The sequence below is a fragment of the Canis lupus genome, chromosome 20 (assembly GCF_011100685.1).
Source record: "Canis lupus familiaris isolate Mischka breed German Shepherd chromosome 20, alternate assembly UU_Cfam_GSD_1.0, whole genome shotgun sequence".
NCBI lineage: Eukaryota > Metazoa > Chordata > Mammalia > Carnivora > Canidae > Canis > Canis lupus.
Window position 1 is genome coordinate 5,760,877 of NC_049241.1, and position 19,453 is coordinate 5,780,329.

At 40.9% G+C, this 19,453-nt stretch overlaps 1 protein-coding gene and 1 non-coding gene across 4 annotated transcripts in view; one reads left to right on the forward strand and one right to left on the reverse strand.

Moving 5' to 3' along the window:
• The window catches only part of IFT122 (intraflagellar transport 122), a 72,001-nt gene that overhangs the window by 42,574 nt on the left and 9,974 nt on the right, over positions 1-19,453 (reverse strand). For 2 of the 3 annotated variants that reach the window (XM_038565593.1, XM_038565592.1), the window contains exons 3-9: positions 18,933-19,017; positions 14,165-14,243; positions 12,177-12,253; positions 9,888-9,954; positions 8,825-8,971; positions 7,615-7,791; positions 5,547-5,622 (exon numbers count right to left, since the gene is read on the reverse strand). In XM_038565593.1, the coding sequence (XP_038421521.1) occupies positions 5,547-5,622; positions 7,615-7,791; positions 8,825-8,971; positions 9,888-9,954; positions 12,177-12,253; positions 14,165-14,243; positions 18,933-19,017 (708 nt within the window). The remainder of the gene's footprint in view (positions 1-5,546; positions 5,623-7,614; positions 7,792-8,824; positions 8,972-9,887; positions 9,955-12,176; positions 12,254-14,164; positions 14,244-18,932; positions 19,018-19,453) is intronic. The other variant, XM_038565595.1, reaches the window with a different exon arrangement.
• LOC119864817 lies at positions 2,037-2,142 on the forward strand. The gene has a single exon (XR_005375300.1). It is a non-coding gene; the product is annotated as a U6 spliceosomal RNA (small nuclear RNA).

Sequence of the window (19,453 nt, forward strand, 5' to 3'; positions counted from 1 at the left end):
TAGTGGGTATGGTTTTGATTTGCATTTCCCTGGTATCTAATAATGTTGAGAATCTTTTTATGTGCTTATTGGCCACATGTATATCTTGTTTGGAGAAATGTCTATTCAAATCCTTTCTCCAATTTTGAATTGGGTTATCTCTTCATTACTGAATTGCAAGAGTTCTTTATATGTTCCAGATACATGTCCCTTATCAGATATAGGATTTGTAAAAATTTCTCCAATTCTGTGAGTTGTCTTTTCAGTTTTGGGTGACACTAGGGTGAAGGTCAAGCTCCTGAGATCAGCTTCCAAGAGCCTTTTTCTCAGGCAAAATGAACATCTTATAGTTTGTTTGCCAAGCAGACCATGTTCTTTCAGGCCTCCACATCCTCACAAATGTTGTTCTCCACACCGTCCCAGCCCCAGCCAAGAGTGTCTATCCTCTTCCTCTCTCTTCCCACCAAGTGTCATCTCCTACAAAAAAAAAAAAAAAATTCCCCCAATCTCTCTGCCCCACCCAAGGCCTGATTTATTTAGTTCCCCTTCCTCTGTGCTCCCCTGGCCCAGTGCTCACCTCTCCCACAGCACTTCTCTCACTGCTCTATAGTTACAGGTTTAATTTGATGTCCCCACCTCCCCTTACTACTCGTTAAAGTCCAAGCTCCTTATTGTCACTGAAGATTTTTTGCCACCCCTGAAGGAGCTTTTTGTGAATAAAAATATTATTTATGATTATCATTATTAAACTATAGTTTATTAAAGAAATAATTCTAAAACCCTGGTTTCTCATTAAGTTTTTAAGTTCAATTTAGAAATACTTTCCTATTTATAAGTATGACAAAAGTAAACAACTAATTGAAAAGGGGACTTTATCATTTACTGAATTAAATTTTGAACAGACTTTAAAATCCCTTAGTATTGGGGTACCTGGGTGGCACAGTTGATTAAGCATCCTACTCTTGGTTTCGGCTCAGGTCTGATCTCAGGGTTGTTAGGCTCTGCACTCAGCCTGGAGTCTGCTTGGGTTTCTCTCTCCCTCTCCCTCTGACTCTACCCTTCCCCCTGCCCCATGCTTGCTCTCTCCACTCTCTCTCTCAAATAAAGAAATAAACCTTTAAAAAATGAAAAGAAAATCCCTTAGTGTCATTTACAACTTAGTTGATTCCCTTAAATTAAACTACAATTATTCATTTCATAATTCAATTTTTCTTTATAAGAATTTCAAATGCCCAACAACCAAACTTCCCCTAGTACTTATAAAATGATAGTAAATCTAGTAAGAAAACTAAAAAAAAATCTTATGAATCATGACATGGAAGGCTTGCAGGTTCTGGTAACAAACAGCTCACTAATTCCTATTGGGCCAACTTTCCTGCAGGTAATAACTATAAACTCTGGACTAACTATAAATGACAATCACGTGAAGGCACTAGAGAGCAACCATACGCAAACAAAAACTGAAGACACGTGGGCATTTGGAACAATGGACTGGTACTAGGTGAATTTCTCACTTTTTTAAGGGTTTTTTGCCTAAGGGCAGGCCCTATCAGCACCCTGCTGGATGAACACAGAATTTGGAGTGGCCACAACAGCCTGAAAATGAGGTGACAAATCCCAGAAAAGAGACAGATGCAGAGGGAGGAAAGAAAGCCAAAATTCTGCACATACACTCTGTTGAATATCTAGAGCTCTTTGAATGACACACATGTGGGGTAGATGCTAAGCAGCCTAGCAAGGCTAAAGAACTCAATAGAGATTTCAGTGGTTGCTCATACTGAAAAGATGGAGTTTGAACTCTGAACCCAGTAAAGTTAACTACCTTTTTTTAAAAAAAAAAAAAAAAAACTACTACAGGAGTACCTGGTGGTTCAGTCAGTTAAGCATCTGCCTTCAGCTCAGGTCATGATCTCACGGTCCTGGGACTGAGCCCAACATTGAGCTCTCTGCTCAGTGGTGAGTCTACTTCTCCCTCTCCCTGTCCCTCTGTGATCACTCTCACTCTCTCTCAAAAAAAATAAATAAAATCTTAAAAATAAATAAATAACCCTACTATAGTGCTTCTTCAGCAGCACACATACTAAAATTAGAACGATATAGAGAAGATTAGCATGGCCCCTGCACAAGGATGACACTCAAATTCATGAAGTGTTCTGTATTTTAAAAAAAAGAAAAAAAAAAACTACACAATAATCTTCAGAGGAACATGACAGAAATGAATCCCTATGATGTATCATTTAAAATGTCCAGAATAGGGCAGCTCCGGTGGTGCAGAGGTTTGGTGTCGCCTGCAGCCCAGGGCGTGATCCTGGAGACCCTGGATCGAGTCCCACGCCAGGCTCTCTGTATGATGCCTGCTTCTCCCTCTGCCTGTGTCTCTGCCTCTCTCTCTCTGTCTCTATGAATAAATAAATAAAATATTTAAAAAAATAAAATAAAATAAAATGTCCAGAATAGGGGCAGCCCCGGTGGTGCAGCGGTTTAGCGCCGCCTGCAGCCTGGGGTGTGATCCTGGAGACCCGGGATCAAGTTCCACGTCAGGCTTCCTGTATGGAGCCTGCTTTTCCCTCTGCCTGTGTCTCTGCCTCTCTCTGTCTCTATGAATAAATAAAATCTTTAAAAAATAAAAAATAAAAAAATAATAAAAAATAAAATATCCAGAATATAACCCAAAACTCCAAAAGGCAGAAAAATGTGAACCATATTCAAGAGAAAAGACAATTAGTAGATATTGACCCCCAAGATAATTCAGATAGGAATTAGCAGATGAATATTTTAAAATAGCTATTATAACTACGGTCAAGGACATAAAGGAAAATATTCCTATAATGAATAGACAAATAGGAAAAAAAGAATCAAATGGAAATCTAGAACTGAAAAATGCAATAACTGAAACAAAAATTCACTAAAAGGGCTTAACAGAAATATTACAGATGACAGAAGAGTCAATGCAACTGAAGACTGAGATAAAAGATTTAAGAAATCAACAGGGCCTCAGTGACTTGGAAAACAATACCAAAAGGTCTAACATGTAATTGGAGACCCAGAAGGATAGTAGAGAATGAAGAAGAAAAATTATTTGAATAACAAAAAAATTATTCCACATTTGGTGAAAGAATAAAGATATGTGTATAGATTCAAGAAGATCAGTAACTATCCCCCACTCTACCCTAAGCCAGAAAATATAATGTATCTCTTTAACATTCTAATATTACTTAGGTACTTACTAAAAATGTCTTATACTTTTCAATTTAAAATCGGATGTGTAAAATTAATTACTCAATTACATCTTTTAAATGGTCATCACAAGACTGATCTGATAGATATTCCAATATGGATTCCAGTACCAGTCTGCCTGGGTTCTAAACCAGAGCTAGCCACTACTCTGTATGGCTTTGGGCAGTTATTGAACCTCTCTGTGCCTCAATTTTTTAACATGTAAGGTGGTGATTATAATACATACCTCACAGAGTTATAACCAAGATTAAGAGTTAACCTTGTAGAGTCTATATAATGCCTAAAATTCAATAAATGTTAGTGATTATCATTAATCCAGATACCCTTAAACATTACAAACACTTAAAATGCCAAAATACACAAATTATTCCTAATTATACCTAATACAAAAGTATAGTCTTGATTTACTTCATATTTTTTTGTATTTTTTTTATTGGAGTTCGATTTCCCAACATATAGTATAACATCCAGTGCTCATCCCATCAAGTGCCCCCCTCAGTGCCCATCACCCAGTCCTCCCACCTCTCCTTCCACTACCCCTTGTTCGTTTCCCAGAGTTAGGAGTCTCTCATGTTCTATCACCTTCTACCACCCTCTCTGATATTTCCCACTCATTTTCTCTCCTGTCCCCTTTAATCCCTTTCACTATTTTTTATATTATACTATATTTAATTCTAAATCTTCCCAGATTTAAAAGGCACCCAACTAAGGAAACAATTTTACTGTCCCAAACTAGTTGTGTTATCTCAGCAGAGTGAGATTGCTTATCATTCAAAAACTCTGGGCCACACTATGAACTTTAGTGCTATATATGTGCAAGATATTGCCATGGCACTGACCACCAGATCAGGTTCTTTTTCATTTTCACTATAGCAGTAAGACTCCATTCCTTCCCTTATAGTGTGGTTATTTGTTTCCAAGAACTAGCAATACCCATACCCAGTGCCTTGTACACAATAGATGTGCCAATAAGTGTTTGTTGAATGATGATATACACACATTAAGTAAATGAACAGATAGGCCAGGGCTAGATACAAGAAAATTAAAAGTGCGAGTTTGGGGAAATCAGCCGTGGAAGGAAACTCAGAAGACATCTCACTATCTACCTTTATCTTTTCTTTACTCAGCTACACAAAAAAATGACCAATGAGGTAGAAAAGAAATGGCCTTAAAGCCGGGCTACACATAACTGAAACCCCTCCTTTCTAGCAGGACATATTTTGAGAAATAAAGATATTGTTAAACAAAAGGCTCCACTGACCAGACTGTATTTCTCAGGCTATGGTACCTAAGCCATCCCCACCACCTTCACTTTAATCCTTGGTGTCTCCTGCCTAGCAGGTTTTCCTCTACCAGGTTCTATTTTAATCTACCCTCCATAGAAACAAGGAATTTTTCTGAAACAGGAATCTGATTAAGTCACTCTCCGCCTAAATCGATGGCTCTTAAATACTTATAGTATATGAAGTTCAAACTCCTAATTCACACAACTCAGGTCCTTTAGAATCATGTACCCATCCATCTTCCTTTCTAGTTCCATCTTTTGTCTATAATTATTGGGATCCAGTCACTCTGAATAACCCACTGTTCCCTGACTTGATATGTATCTTCATTCTTCCCTGCCTTTGCAGATGCTGTTTCCTCTGCCTGAAACACTATTTCCAGTGTCCTCTGCCTAGCAAACTCCCATTTATTTTGCTCAAAGGTCATCTCTACAAAATCTCCCATTTCTACCAAGCAGTGATGATATTCTCTTTTGTGTCCCTATAACAATCTACCTGTACAACTCCTTAAGATGCCATGTATCATGCTGCACTGGGGCTAATGGCTATCAACTGTGCCCCTACCAGCCTTTGAGCTTTCACACAGCAGAGGCATTAACAGCTCTGTCAGTAGCCCCTGGCATAGATGAAGTGCTGGCCTAAGTGGGTGCTCATTAATGTTTGTAGAATGCATAAAGCAAATAAAGGAAAACAAAGTCATAATGAAGACTAAGGCTTTAGAATCAGAACAGGCTGGGTTCCAATCTCAGGTGTCACTATTTACTAGCTGTGTAGGACCTTGGGTATAATTTTTATATCACTGCTCTGAGTCTTGCCTACTCATTTCTAAAAAGTTGATAACCAATATACCTACTTCGCAGGATCTGTAAGAATTAAATGAGATAAAGTATGCAAAACACTGAGCACAGTACCTGGTATTAAGGGCTCAATAAACAGGGGCTAACAATAATAAAAGTATAATTACTAATAATCTCTGAAAATGAAAAGAGATTATAAAAGACATGACCAAAACTGTATTTCCCACTAGGTTTGGATAGAGCTACATACCTGTTTTCCACTCAGTTGGTAGAAGGAGAGCTTCTGTCCCCAATCAGCTACAGCCAGGATGTCATTATGTTCCTCTCTAATCAACAGAAGACAAAAGAGGTTATGTGGAGTCATGGCCTACTGATAACTGCAGCCCTAAAGGTTTAACAAACAACAGGAAAAAGAAAGCACTAGCCAGACTGTCAGATTGCCAAATATTATACAGCAATACTGTATTCCAAAGTTGTAATGTGGGCCAAAAGTTGTAATGTGGGCCAAAAGTTGTAATGTGGGCCAACCCATCAATCAGTCCAGTGGAATGATACAAGGTGATCCTCCTGGGACCTGTTATTTCACTGAATACCATACTATGGGGCTCTGCCACAGTGAAGAGGCTAAACCCCTCATTTCAAAGCTTCCTAAGAGCAGTGCTAAGAAAGAGCAAGGTTAGAGAAACAAGATTGCTTTTTACTTTTGTACTATAAAATGTGGGGAGATGATGGATAAATAAGTCCAAAGCAGTGGAAAGCCATGAGTTGTCTGATTTTTTAATGGACAGAGGGGAAGCTGGCTTGCTCTCCCTGAAGAAGGAAAATTAACACCTCAAGCTAAGTTCTCTCACAGCTGGGGTTCTCAAACAGGTGAAATAGTTTCTGATTGGAATTAATAAAATATAATGGGCTCTCTGAAGACCAACAATTGTCTTTGAAACTGAGTACCTATCAGGATCAGTACCTTGGGACTAGGGCTTTAGGACTAGCACACAGGAGAAACCTCTTCAGCTGAGGCTGGGGATCAAGCAACTTGGGAATCTAGTTCAAGAGAGAGACATTTCCAGCCCTTGAGACCTGGTCTTACTCTACTTAATATTGCCTCCTCTTTCTTTATTAATTCAAGCTTTTCAAGCCCAGGGCCTATCGTCATCTGATAACACCCATAAGATATGCAGGCAAGTCAGGGTGCAGCCTCTTCTGCAAAACACAGCCACAGGTGGACACTGGCAAATATAGGCACTAATTCACAACTAAGGGAAAAAGGACAAGGAGGGAGAGGGAGGGATATTAACAGGAAGAGACCTACAGGTGAACTCTGTATGATTTGCACTGAGGTCCAAACACAATCCACGAACCCAGCCCATGGTAAGCCTCCTAACGGAGGCCACATACATGAGCTGGATTGGTGGTTTTTTCCAACCTCTTTTTTCCCCTTTTCCTTTTTTATTCCTGGCAGTGGGACTCTTTACCAAAACAAAAACTCATGTCAAGCAATAAAAGGGACTGTTCTGGTTGAAGCAGAGATAGGGATCTGAAGCCTACCTTTTCCTACTATCCTTGTCCTCCACTTCCACCTCCTTCTTACAAGGAACCCCAGGCACCATAGAGCAGTTTGAAAATTCCCAAGCTGGATCATTTTTGCCCAATCAGAACATCCTGGCTCCCCCAGGTCTCCTCACTCCAGTCTGCCAACGTTTTCCTTATAAGTAAACTCAATCAAAAAGAAGAAAGAATGCCTAGACAGCCAGGATTTGGGCGTGACAATTGTGTATAAGGCAAGGGCTTCCTCTCTGGTACGTGTCCTATCAAATGCAAGGTAAAGTACAGGGGAATAATCTAAGAAAGGTGTCCAGTAACACAGAAAGTGTTTAATGAACTATGGTGTAGCCACACAGCATACTCTATGCAGGTATTAAAAATAATGTTTTTAAAGGACCAGTAATGTTACTAGAAAGAATTCACTTTATGATGGTCAAGTGGGAAGAAAAGAAGACCGGAGATGATTTAGTTAATCATATGAACACACTAAAAGACTGAAGGGAAATACACTAAAATGCTAGCGATGGTTCCCTCATAGGATAGGGTTTTACAGAAAAGTTGAACTTTCTCCTTTAGACTTTTCAGCAATTCCTAAATTTCCCAAAGAATAATTGTATGACAAGCTATAAGGTGTTCCCCCTTGTTGGAGGAGCTTTCACCAACAATTCCCCCAACCCCACTTAGAATGGAGCTTCAGAGCAGTGTCTGCCCTGGCAGGTCTACGCTGGGGCCTGGACCCCTCCAAGGAGGGTTCTTGCTCCTCGGGACACACTCACGAGTTGTCGTCCCTGGGACTGTCGTCCTCTTCCTCTGGCTCTTCCTCCTCTGCCTCACTACCCTGACTACTGTACACTGCTGACTTCAGAGTGGAAGGGATTTCCTGAAAATATCTGTTGACAATGACTTCCTCGGCATCCTCATTTTCTCTGTTCATCCAGAAACTCTCCCATCGGCTGTAGACAGTAAGTGGTTGTTCACAATCACATTGCCTAGAACTGCACTAAAGCTATAATTTCAAAACCTGTCAAGGAGCCCCTGAACCCTGCCCGGAAGAGGATAGCAACCAGGTACATTGGGCATCCTGCTTCTCATGAATTAAAAATGGTACCCTGAAGCCACAGAGTCATCTTGTGGCCACAAAATCAAACAGCAGGAACTCTGGGGTAGGCTAATGGCCTTTGAAGGCATTAGACATGCATGGTACAGCCCTGGGCTGGACACAATTATTCAGGAAGAAGCATAATAATCTGGTGTAAGAAAGGCAATGGAATCAAATAATCTTCTAAATCGAGTAGGTACCACCTGTAAAATGACATTGGGCTGGTAAACAATTAAGTCCTTTACCTTCAGAGGACTCTGTGGGGGATACTAGAAATTTAGTATTAAAGGATTATACAAAGAGCACCAAAAGCTTTTAGTCTACCTTTTTAAAGTCACATGGGCAAAGGATGGAAATGTGTGTAAGGTTTGAGAAGGTAGATGCCAATTGTTTGAGGAACTAATAGGCTTTGGGGACATTTCTAGACTTAATTTTTACTTTTTTGGCAAGGGTGGCAAAAAAGGTTCATGAAATAGGTATTTATTATTCAGTGGGCACATGTTCTGCCCAGACTTGGAGGGAAGAAATGAAAAAAAAAAAAAAGACCAAAATAAATAGCAAAGAAGTGTGCTATTAACTCATAAAGAAATGGGCTCTCTATAGCACGCGTGCACGCGCACACACACGCACGCGCATGCACACAGAGTTTGGGCTGGCCTAGATAGTTCATCTGCTTAGCTAAAATTTCTGGGATTCATTCCAAAACTCAAGATGGGCTCTTAAAACATTCCATTCAAATGGAATGGGTTCCAAAACAGATCAGTCAAATGGAATGAGAAGGTTTTGAATGGAGGGAGACCTTAGGAAGACAGAAAGAACTCAGCCTGTGGAGAAAGCCCTTTTTCTCAGTAATATCTGTCCTAGAAGGAGGACAGCTATAAGATTACCTTGAAGGGCTCCAGCAGATGGACCATATGGGGGAGAGGGAGCCCCCGGGCCGCTCGATCTTCACTTTCTCCTCGCCATTTTTATTCCGTATGCTGATGATCCCATTGAACATCCCCAGAGCCAAGTACTGACCATCATTTGTCCAGCTGTTCATTCAACCAACAGAGGGCATAGGGAGAGGGAAAGGAACACACAGAAGATAAAACCAGTGAGGATGATGTGTTGTTGAAATACAGTCTGATGAGGCAGCAATGGCAGGCCCATCTTGATGCAAAAATTAGAGGACCAAACTTCAAACCCCATTTATTTTTAGAATCAACAGTGAGATGTGAAGGCAATAGCACTGTTTTCTGAGCTCCCACAGCTTTCCGTACATAATTCCATGGTAGCCCCTAGCTACCCACATCTGCTGCGCCAGCCTCTATTCCCCACTCACCATTTCAACCTCCTCCCACTTCAAGTGTCTTGGTGTATTCCTAGCCTCTCAAATAGGTAGGTGCTTAATAGATGTTGAATGAAAGAAAGGCCACATTCAGAAGCTGCACAGCCAGAATAGCTACCACTTATAGAATCTCTACGGTATGTCAGGCACTGTGCTGCTTGCTTTACACTCCTTAGTTTGTGTGCATTTCATAGTAGCCCTAACAAGTCAGTATTTTTATCCCCATTTATCAAATGAGGAACCTCCTAAGGTCACAGAGCCCATCAGTGACTGAATTTGGATTCAGATCCAGGTCTAGTATCAAATCCTATGGTTTCTCTAGCATACATGCTGCCTAAACAAGGACAGCCTTGCACCTCCAGAAAACCTCCACTGAGTGCAGCTTCTGGCTGAGGAGGCTTGTTGCTAGATAATTGCAAGAAGGCAACCTGTAGCTCTCTTTTGCTTGATGGTCAAAGGCATGGATCCTTCCCATCAAGGAGACCAGAAAAGAAAATATAGGGGCCCAAGCCACCCAGATCACATAAGACCTTTTCCCACTGTGTAAATTAACTGGAGTTTGAGAGTCTATTTGGGAGGAGGGAACATAAAACCTACTTTCAGAGCTGCTCTTAACTCACCTGCAGCAGGTGATCTTGCTACTGGATTTGTGCTTGGAGACGGACTTCTGTTCAGGAGACCACAAGCCTTCAACACAAAATAATATAAAAGAAGATATACTGGATGGAATATTACTCAGCAATAGAAAGGAACAAACTATTGAGAACCTCCAGGGCTTTATGCTGAGTGAAACAAGCCAATCTCAAAAAGTCATGTACTATATGATTCCATTTTATAACATTCCCAAAATGGCAAAATTCCATAAATATGGAGAACAGCTTAATGGTTACCAGATGCCACGGGTTAGGGAATAACAGAAGGAGGATGGTGATAAAGGAGTGTATGTACGGCTTTATGGTAATCTACACAAGTGATCAAAGGACAGAACTGAATATACACATTGTGCCAGTTTCCTGGTAGACTTCTCTACTATCTTTGCAACTGACAGAGAATCTATAATTATTTCAAAAGAAAAAAAGGATAGATTGCTGAATTTCTAGCCAACTTTTCAGAGCATTAACTCAAAGAAATGGCAATTTCACAGTTCTTAACTATTACATTACAACCAGAGTACAACTTAGCATTTGAAGTAATGATTGATGCTTCCTGAAAATCAGTTTCCTCTCCCTAGGCCTCACCCACAGCACATGATCCTGTCCAGGCTGTGCTTTGTCTAAGGCACACTAGCCACTTCTGGCTTGCTCCCTCCTGCTAGTGGCTCACTGCCCTACAACAGGTGTATGTCTAGGCAACATGAACAAATTCTACTCTTTGCCTGAGCCATGAAGTACGATCAAGAAGGTAAATCTAGGGCAATAATGTATTTACATAGCAAAGTGCAACATCAAGCAAGCTATTTGTTTCTCCCCTCCCCCTGGTCTAGAATGCCTCCCCTAAATATTTCAACCTGTGTATATCTTATCTATGCTCCACTGAGCCTGCCTGGAGCCTCCAGCAGAGGAAACCTCTCCCTCCTGGGTTTCCCTTAGCACTGTTTGCCAGATCATGCTCTAAATGCAATCCTATGGCCTAGGTCCAAGCCCTGGTTCCACCACTTATTGGCTGGGCAACCTCAAGTGAGTCAATGAACGACTCTAAGCTCCAGTTCTTTTTCATCAGTGGTATAAGAATAATACCTAAAAAAAAAAAAAAAAGAATAATACCTGACCTCAATGGTGGCCATAGAACTCAAATAGGAATTCATTTTAATCCTCAGCACAGTGCCTAGCACATCTTAAACAATTCAATGAATATTTTTATTATTACTTGATGTTATATTTTTACAAGTTTTACCTTCCCAATTGCCCCAAACCACAAGCTCTTTGAGGACAGGGATTCGATTTTGTCCCTTTAATCACAAAACTAAACACACAGACCAGTGCCTTACATGGAGAAAATAATAAAATTTTTAATGAATAACAGCTCCTTTCCCCTTCATTTATACAATGTGCTTACATATATATATATATATATAAAATATATATTTATATTTCATGAAATATGAAATTATATGAAATATATGTATATGTATATATATATATATATATATATATATATATATATATTTTTTTTTTTTTTTTTTTTAACCTCAGAACTCTGTCAGTGAAAGGGTAGGAATGTGTTCATCTGAGATAAGGACACTGAAACACTGAGAGGGATTACATGGTCTCTCATTCCTCAGTAATGCCTATTCTGTTGTACTCAGCAAGGAAGACAGATGGATGGGCTGAAAACCACAATTCCCCTTGAATAGAGATAATCTACAGGCCTCTGCCCCTTCCCTCCCTGTCTCGATGGCCCTTTCACTGGCCTCTCTCTGTGCCAGCATCATGCCAATGTCATAAATGGGGCCACAGTGAGCTCCTCAGGGCGTCCAGCCCCTCTGGAAGGACAGCTAGTCACCAAACAAGTAACGGTGACACACTACACAAGCACAGTTGAAACAATGAAGAATTTCACATACGTGGATATTAAGGAACACAGAGGCAGGAATAATGACCTACTCCTGACAGATGAGGTGGGAAGGCTTCCCAGAGGTGGCAACGCCAAGTTGTCTATGCTCTCCCACCCTTCTTACCATCTCCCTCCCTAAGGCCCTTCCTGCTGTCTCCCAGATTTCTTACCAGATTCAATGTTACCATTCACTCTCTTGATTTCTACACAATTTAAAGAATAAGTGTCAGCCTCCCCTCAGCCACTGAAGAGAGGGAAGTAGCATTAACTCTCCCAGGATAAAACCACCACATTCTGGATGGGTGTCAGCAGATTTTCAGTAATTCCAGGACAAAACATCAGGAATCAAAACTTACCAAAGTCACTGGAGGAACAAGATGCCAGTTGGTGGGTAACAGGGTTGTAGGAGACACACTGGATAGAATCATTATGTCTAAGAAGTAAACAACTATAGATTATTATGCAGCAAACCACAAATGCTTCAGTGGCTACAACTGAAGATTTTATGATAAGCCCACAGTCTCTCTAACTACACACCACAAACTCTTATGCAAGTGACCAACAAAAAGCACAGGGATGAATTCTCCTCCCCTGGATTGCCCCTCACCCACAATTTTCATCTCTTAGACATTACCCACCAGACTGGCCTAGCTTAAATGCTACCTCCTCCAGGACCAGCATGCTAGGTATCTCTGATTTGTTAACTGATAACGAAGTAAAGCACCTAGCCTAGCACCAGGTACACAGGCGATGGCTGTTACTTATTACTTTGTGGAGGTCTAGAAATACAGGATGGAGGTACAACGAAGATATTACAGGACAAGATCTGGAAATGTGGCAAATCCTGAGATGATAATGAAAGCTAAGTGAGTTATGTATCTCAGCCTCTGTTTTATTCCTACACCTCTGGGTAATACTTCACTTATAACCTCACTCATTCATTTATTCACTCATTCAAAGTTGTTGATCTGTATGCCCACATTCATAACAGCAATCAAAACAGCTAAGAATTGAAAGCAATTCAATGTCCATCAATGACAGATAAATGGATTAACAAAATGTGTTATATACATACACTATAATATAACTAAGCCTTAAAAAGAAAAAGAATTCTGGGGTGCCTGGGTGGCTCAGTTGGTTATGTGGCCGACTCTTGATTTCGGCTCAGATCATGATCTCAGAGACCTGAGACTGAGCCCTGCTTTGGGCTCCATGCTCAGCAGGGAGTCTGCTTGAGGTTCTTCTGTCCTGCCCCCTACTCACTCACTCACTCACTCACTCACTCCCTCTCTAAAATAAAAAAATAAATCTTTTTAAAAAAGGAAGTGAATATGGACACATGCTCTAATATGGATGAACTTAGAGGACATTATGCTAAGTGAAATAAATCAGTCATGAAAGGACAAATACTGTATGATTCTGCTTATATATGGTGCCTAGAGAAGTCAAATTCAGAGATAGAAAGTAAAATAGTAATTAACAGGGGCTGAGGGCCCAGGCAATAGAAGTTGTTGTTTCATGGGTATGGAGTTTTAGTTTTGCAAGATGAAAAGAGCTACGGAGATTTTGTACAACAACATGAATGTACTTAACACTACTGAACTGTACTTAGAAAATGGTGAAGATAATAAATTTCTGTTATGTGTATTCTACCACAATTAAAAAGAGAAAAAATTATTTCCTAATTACCAATTTTAGGGGCCAAGCACTGTACTAGGCATCAGGAACACAAAGGTGAGCAAAAACAGATGCAATGTTGGCCCTCATGGAGTTTACAGGCTGATGGGAGCTATCATTCAATCCCCAGAATAAATGTAAAAGTACAACTGTGAGAAATGCCAAGAAAACCTGACTGAGTCTAGAGAAGCAGGAACAGCTTCACAGAAGCAGCAACATCTGAGCCTGAGATCTGCAGAGCAAGTAAGGATTGATGTGGTGGAGGAACAGGGAAGAATAGGAGCAGAGCCCTGGCGGAGAAGAAGCCTGGAGTGTACTGACCCTGGGTTGCTGGCTGTGGAAACTAGGTGGATGTGAAGCCAGTCCCTGAAATGGGGACATTAAAACAGGCAGGTTGGGGTGGGGTGGAATCTGTGGTGTCAGATTAACTAAACTGAGTTAGGTGTTTAGCTAGCCAGCCTGAGCTGGCCAGGCTAGGCATGCTCAAGAAATGTTGAATCATGTATTCATTACTCAACTTTCCTACACCCACCATTTCTCCTACAACATAACTTCAAGTGCAATTGCAGAGGAAAAGTTCTTCCTAATGTTATTTCTAAGGGGCTTTTGCTATAGTAGCTCAGTAAGAGTCAAACCAATAATACTGTACACCTAAACAGTTACTTACGTGTACTTCAAAATGCCCTCCAATTTTGAGGTCCAGATAATAACACTTTTGTCAGCTGATCCAGAAGCAAAGCGTTTGCCTAAAAGTGTTTTAAAAAGAAAACTGTCACATTTATTTAAAACCAGCATTTCCCAAAGAGTATTTCTTAGAAAACTAGTTCTTTAAGGTGAATAATAAGTGTCAGCTGCTTCTCTACTTCTTTTTCTTATTAGTATTGGATGGCAGTCAGGAAGTTTGGGTTCAAATTTTGCTTTGTCTGGCACTGAGTAAACGACGATGTATTGAGGGCCTACTACATGCTAGGGATCATGTTATGTGCTAAGGATTAAGTAGTGATTAAAGCACACATGATCCCTGCCTTCACAGAGTTTAGTCTATTAAGAAAAGTAGGCATTAAATGAAATTAATCCAACACAAATATAATGTGCTAAGAAATGAGTCCTAGGAAAGAGAATAACTGGGGGACCTAATTAGTTGAGGCAAAGGATTCTCAGGAGGAGAACCTTCAGCTGAGACCTAAAGGATGAGCAAAGCTTAGCCAGGTGCAAAGAGAAACTAAAGACCAATCCACAAGGATAGAAAAGATATGCAAAGGCCCTGATTTAGGAAAAGCGTGGTATTTCTGAGGGACTGAGACATACCAGCATGGAACACCAAGGACAAAGGGGGAGGTGGGTGGAGGATAGATCTCTAGGAGCTTCAGGGCTATCATCAAGATCTCGCTCTTTATCCCAAAGAAAGGCTTCAAGCAAGAGCAACCAATGATATCTTCATTTCCACACTAGTTGGTTTTATGAAAGAATGGACTAGCGAGAGGCAACATAAAACAAGTAATTACTTCTTAATTACATTATTGCACGTTTACAAGTGTTTAGAAGTGGAGCACAGTATCACGGCAGCAAACAACAGGGAGCCTTCACCTACTCTGGTGAGCGATGACAACAGAGAAATAACCATGGGCCAGATTTTCTAAACCTTGTTAAGGACTTTTAGACTTTGTTCTTAAGGCAAATAGAAGTTGACATTGGAAAAGTCACTGCTCTCTGAGCTTCTACATCTGAAACATAAAGGAATAATAACATCTTCCTCACAGGCTCTGTGTGGGGGACACTTAAAATAATATTTGTAAAACACCTTTCATGATGGCTGGAATAATAGATATTTGAGTAAGCCATATGACATTGCTGCATCTATTAAATACACAGAAGCTGCTTTTATTTGTTCTTATTTCTGTCACTCCTCCCTCCACATTGGCAGACAGCTGATAATGAAGAGTGTGGGCTATGGGCTCAGAGTCTGAGTTGGAATTCCCAGTCATGGTACCAACTGCAGGACCCGGAACAAGTCCCTGAACATCTCTATGCTTTCATTTCCTCATTTGAAAAATGTGCGCAACAACAGTATTTACCTCATAGTTGTTGTAAAGATTAAAGAAGAATAAGTATTTGGGACAGTACCTGGAATAGAATCAATACTAAAAAAAAAAAATAGCTATTATTATTACAATTATTTCTTTATATTGTCTTCTTTTTTCTCAAACCAAAAACTAGTTCTTTCATACCTTTGTGTCATGGTTGCTCACTGAATATTTATTAGACTAGAGGAGACACTGGAAACAAGAAAGCTTTAAGAGCAATACCAGGGCAGCCCCAGTGGCTCAGCGGTTTAGCACCTCCTTCAGCCCAGGGCGTGATCCTGGGGTCCCGGGATCGAGTCCCATGTCAGGCTCCCTGCATGGAGCCTGCTTCTCCCTCTGCCTGTGTCTCTGCCTCTCTCTCTCTCTCTCTGTGTGTCTCTCATGAATAAATAAATAAAAATCTTTAAAAAAAAAAAAAAGCAATACCATAATTAGAGTATTTCTATTTCTAGATCCAAGGGGAAAAGACCAGTTTAGAGGAATTAAAAGACCTCAGAATCATGATGTAATGTCCTGGAGAAGCAGCATGATCTACTGGAAGGAATGAGTACTCTGCAGTTGGAGGACCTGAGACAGGTCCAGCTTTGCCACCCTCACCTGTTATTCTCATCCTAGCCTGTTTTCTCATCCATGAGGAGAATTGAGAAGTCCTCTCTGCCTGGTTCAGAGGGTTGTTGAGAAGGTCATACTTGATGATGTGTGTGGCAGGACTCTGCAAAGTGCAACAACTGCCACTAATGATAGGCCACACTCTGACACCATCAAAGGCCCTAATGGCATAGTAAGCCAAAGAGCCCCTAGGCTTATAAACTCCAGAGGCCCCAAAGGCCTCCCCACAGTATTACTCTGAATTTGAACTCAAGCATGCACATAAAAGAACAAAAAACAAAAGAACCATGACTACTGTGGCACAGCACACCTGACTATGAGGCAAGAAATAGTATTGTTTTTGCCACTAACTTGCTGCATGATCTTAGTGAGTCGCTTGACTTCTCCAGGTCTTTATGTAGGACTGAGATGAAGATACTGGGCTAGATCAGACTAAAACTATACTCACACAACTGTGTGTATATATAAAGAATATATATAAAGAATGTGCACTTTTCTACAAAGAAGTCTATAGTTTTCATATGATTCTCAAAGAGGCTCATCATCCAATAGCAGTTAAAAACTTGGAACCTAAATGATCTCCAAGGTTCGTTCAAGCACTGTAACATTCTGATTCTGGACCTTCTCAGCAGTAGTCACAGGATGTTATCTCTCATCCTACATCCATTTGACACATGAAAAAATTGAGACTCAGACTCAATAACTACCTCAAACTTACAGTGCCTTTGGGACTGGAACTAGGAGCCGTCGCATGCCAAAGCCCATGTTCTTCTCACTAATCCCACACAGGATAGCATGGATTTATTTTTAATTCTCAATATCAATGTCATGCACCCATTCTCTAACTACCACCTCTCCTCTTTGTCACTTTACCACATCCAGTAATCCTTCAAATCTACCAGGACCTAGAATCTCTCCACTGCCCCACTTACTGTGGTACTCTAATCACCTCACGCTCCCCATTACACAGCCGACAGCTCAAAGTCAATGTATATAATCACTCCTTTGCATACATCCTCCACTCCCTTGCCCTCTTACTGCATCTTGCAAACCTACCAATCTGGTTAAATCTAACTCTCCACACCCCTGCATCTGTGCAGTTCAGAGTAGTGGAGAAAAAGACATAATCACACCAACTGATCTGTCTATTGATGATCATTGTCAAGTGAGCCCTTCATGTTGCTTGCGATTTTACTGTACATTCTCTCAGCCATCCTCCTAAATGGCAATTTTCCATTTTTTTCCTTTTTCCTCAACTCTGACACCTCCCTCCCCAGCCTCACTCTCAGGTGATGTTGCTTCCTATTTCACTGAAAGAATGGAAGAGAATTTCTATTAGATTCCTAATACCACATGTCTCCACCTGCCAGCACCTGTGGCAACACCCTCTACCTTCCACCATGCCACATCTAGGTCCTAGATCCCATCTCCTCTTGCCCTCTCAATGACTCTATTCTGACAAGTCCTTCCCCTTTCTCCTACAGCATTATTTCTCAAATTCAACATATTGAAAATTGAACTCCTGATCTTCCACTGTAAGTATCTCTACCTGTAACTTTTCCCATCTTAGTGGAAAACAACTCCAACATTTTCAGCAGCTCAATTCAAAATCATTGCAGTCACCTCTGATTCCTTTCTTCACACTACACACACCATCTGTCAGGCAATCCTATTGCCCCCACCTTCAAACCATATACAGAGTTTGACCACTCCTTACTACTTGCTCTGTTCCCACCTCTCTCAGAGGCCTGAGCCACCATCACTAGTGTTATAAAACTTGCTTGAATGATGCTGCTTCACTGGTCTTCCTGCCCCAACTCTCACCCCTTGCAGGCTGTTTCCAAAACATCAGCTAGAGGGATTCTTTTAAAATATAAATCAGATCAGATCTCTCCTCTGCTCATAAGTCTTTAGTGGTTCCCTATTTTCACGGAGACTCTAAGTCAAAGTCCTTATGACAGCCAATGTGATCTGGCCACCCTACCTCTATACCTGTTACCTCTCTACCCTTATCCCTTACTGCTCCCCCTTATTCTCTCTGGCAAAGCCCCTTGGAAGACATACTCTCACCTGAGGGCCTTTGCAATGGCTTTTCCTCTTACAAGGAGCTCTCTTCCCCTAGATGCCCACTACCAGAATCTCACTGCCTCTCCACCTTCAAGTCTTTGCTTAACGGTCCCAATCTCAATAAGCCCACCTTCACCACCCTACTCATTCCCATATCCAATCCTCTGCCCCACCCAACATCCTCAACTTCCCTTATTCTGCTCTACTTCCAGCATACTTTAAATTTACTTAATTACTGGGCACCTGGGTGGCTCAGTGGTTGAGCATCTGTCTTTGGCTCAGGTTGTGATCCTGGGGTCCTGGGATCGAATCCTATATCAGGCTCCCCACAAGGGAGCCTGCTTCTCCCTCTGCCTATGTCTCTGCCTCTCTCCCTGTGTCTCATGAATAAATAAATAAATCTTTTAAAATTTTTTTCTTAAAAAAATAAAAATAAAAATAAAAAAAATAAAATTTTTTTCTTAATTATCTCAAGCACCTAGAACAGTGCCTGGCACATAGATGGCCCTCAATAAGTACTTGTTAACTTGGATTGAAGTCTAAGAAACTTAACTATCTTCTGCAACTGCAAGTTGTATGTTAGCTTCCTAACCATAATTAAGGAGTGACAAAGGAGAAAAATGAACAACTATGACTCCATTTTATAGAGAGTGTAAAATCAGATCAGACTCTTACCATCCTTTGCATATGCCACACAATACACAGTATCTTTGTGTCCCTTTAGGGGCTGAAGTAAGGTGCCATCAGAGGTATCATAAACCTGGCAAAAAAGAGACAGAAGTATAGGTGGCTCAGCCAGTTAAGTATCCGACTCTTGATTCTAGCTCAGGTCATGATCTTAGGGTTGTAAGATCAAGCCCCACCTGCTACAGGCTTAAGATTCTCTTTTTCTGGGCAGCCCCGGTGGCGCAGCGGTTTAGCACCACCTGCAGCCCAGGGCGTGATCCTGGAGACCCTGGATCGAGTCCCACGTCAGGCTCTCTGTGTGGAGCCTGCTTCTCCCTCTGCCTGTATCTCTGCCTCTCTCTCTGTGTGTCTCTCTGAATAAATAAAGTTTAAAAAAAAAAAAAAAGATTCTCTCTTTCCTTCTCCCTCTGCCCTTGCCCCCCTGAAAAAAAAAAAGAGAGAGAGAGAGACAAAGTACAGATTATCCACATGATATCCATTAGTTGGAATTCCTGCAGGTTGCTATTTTT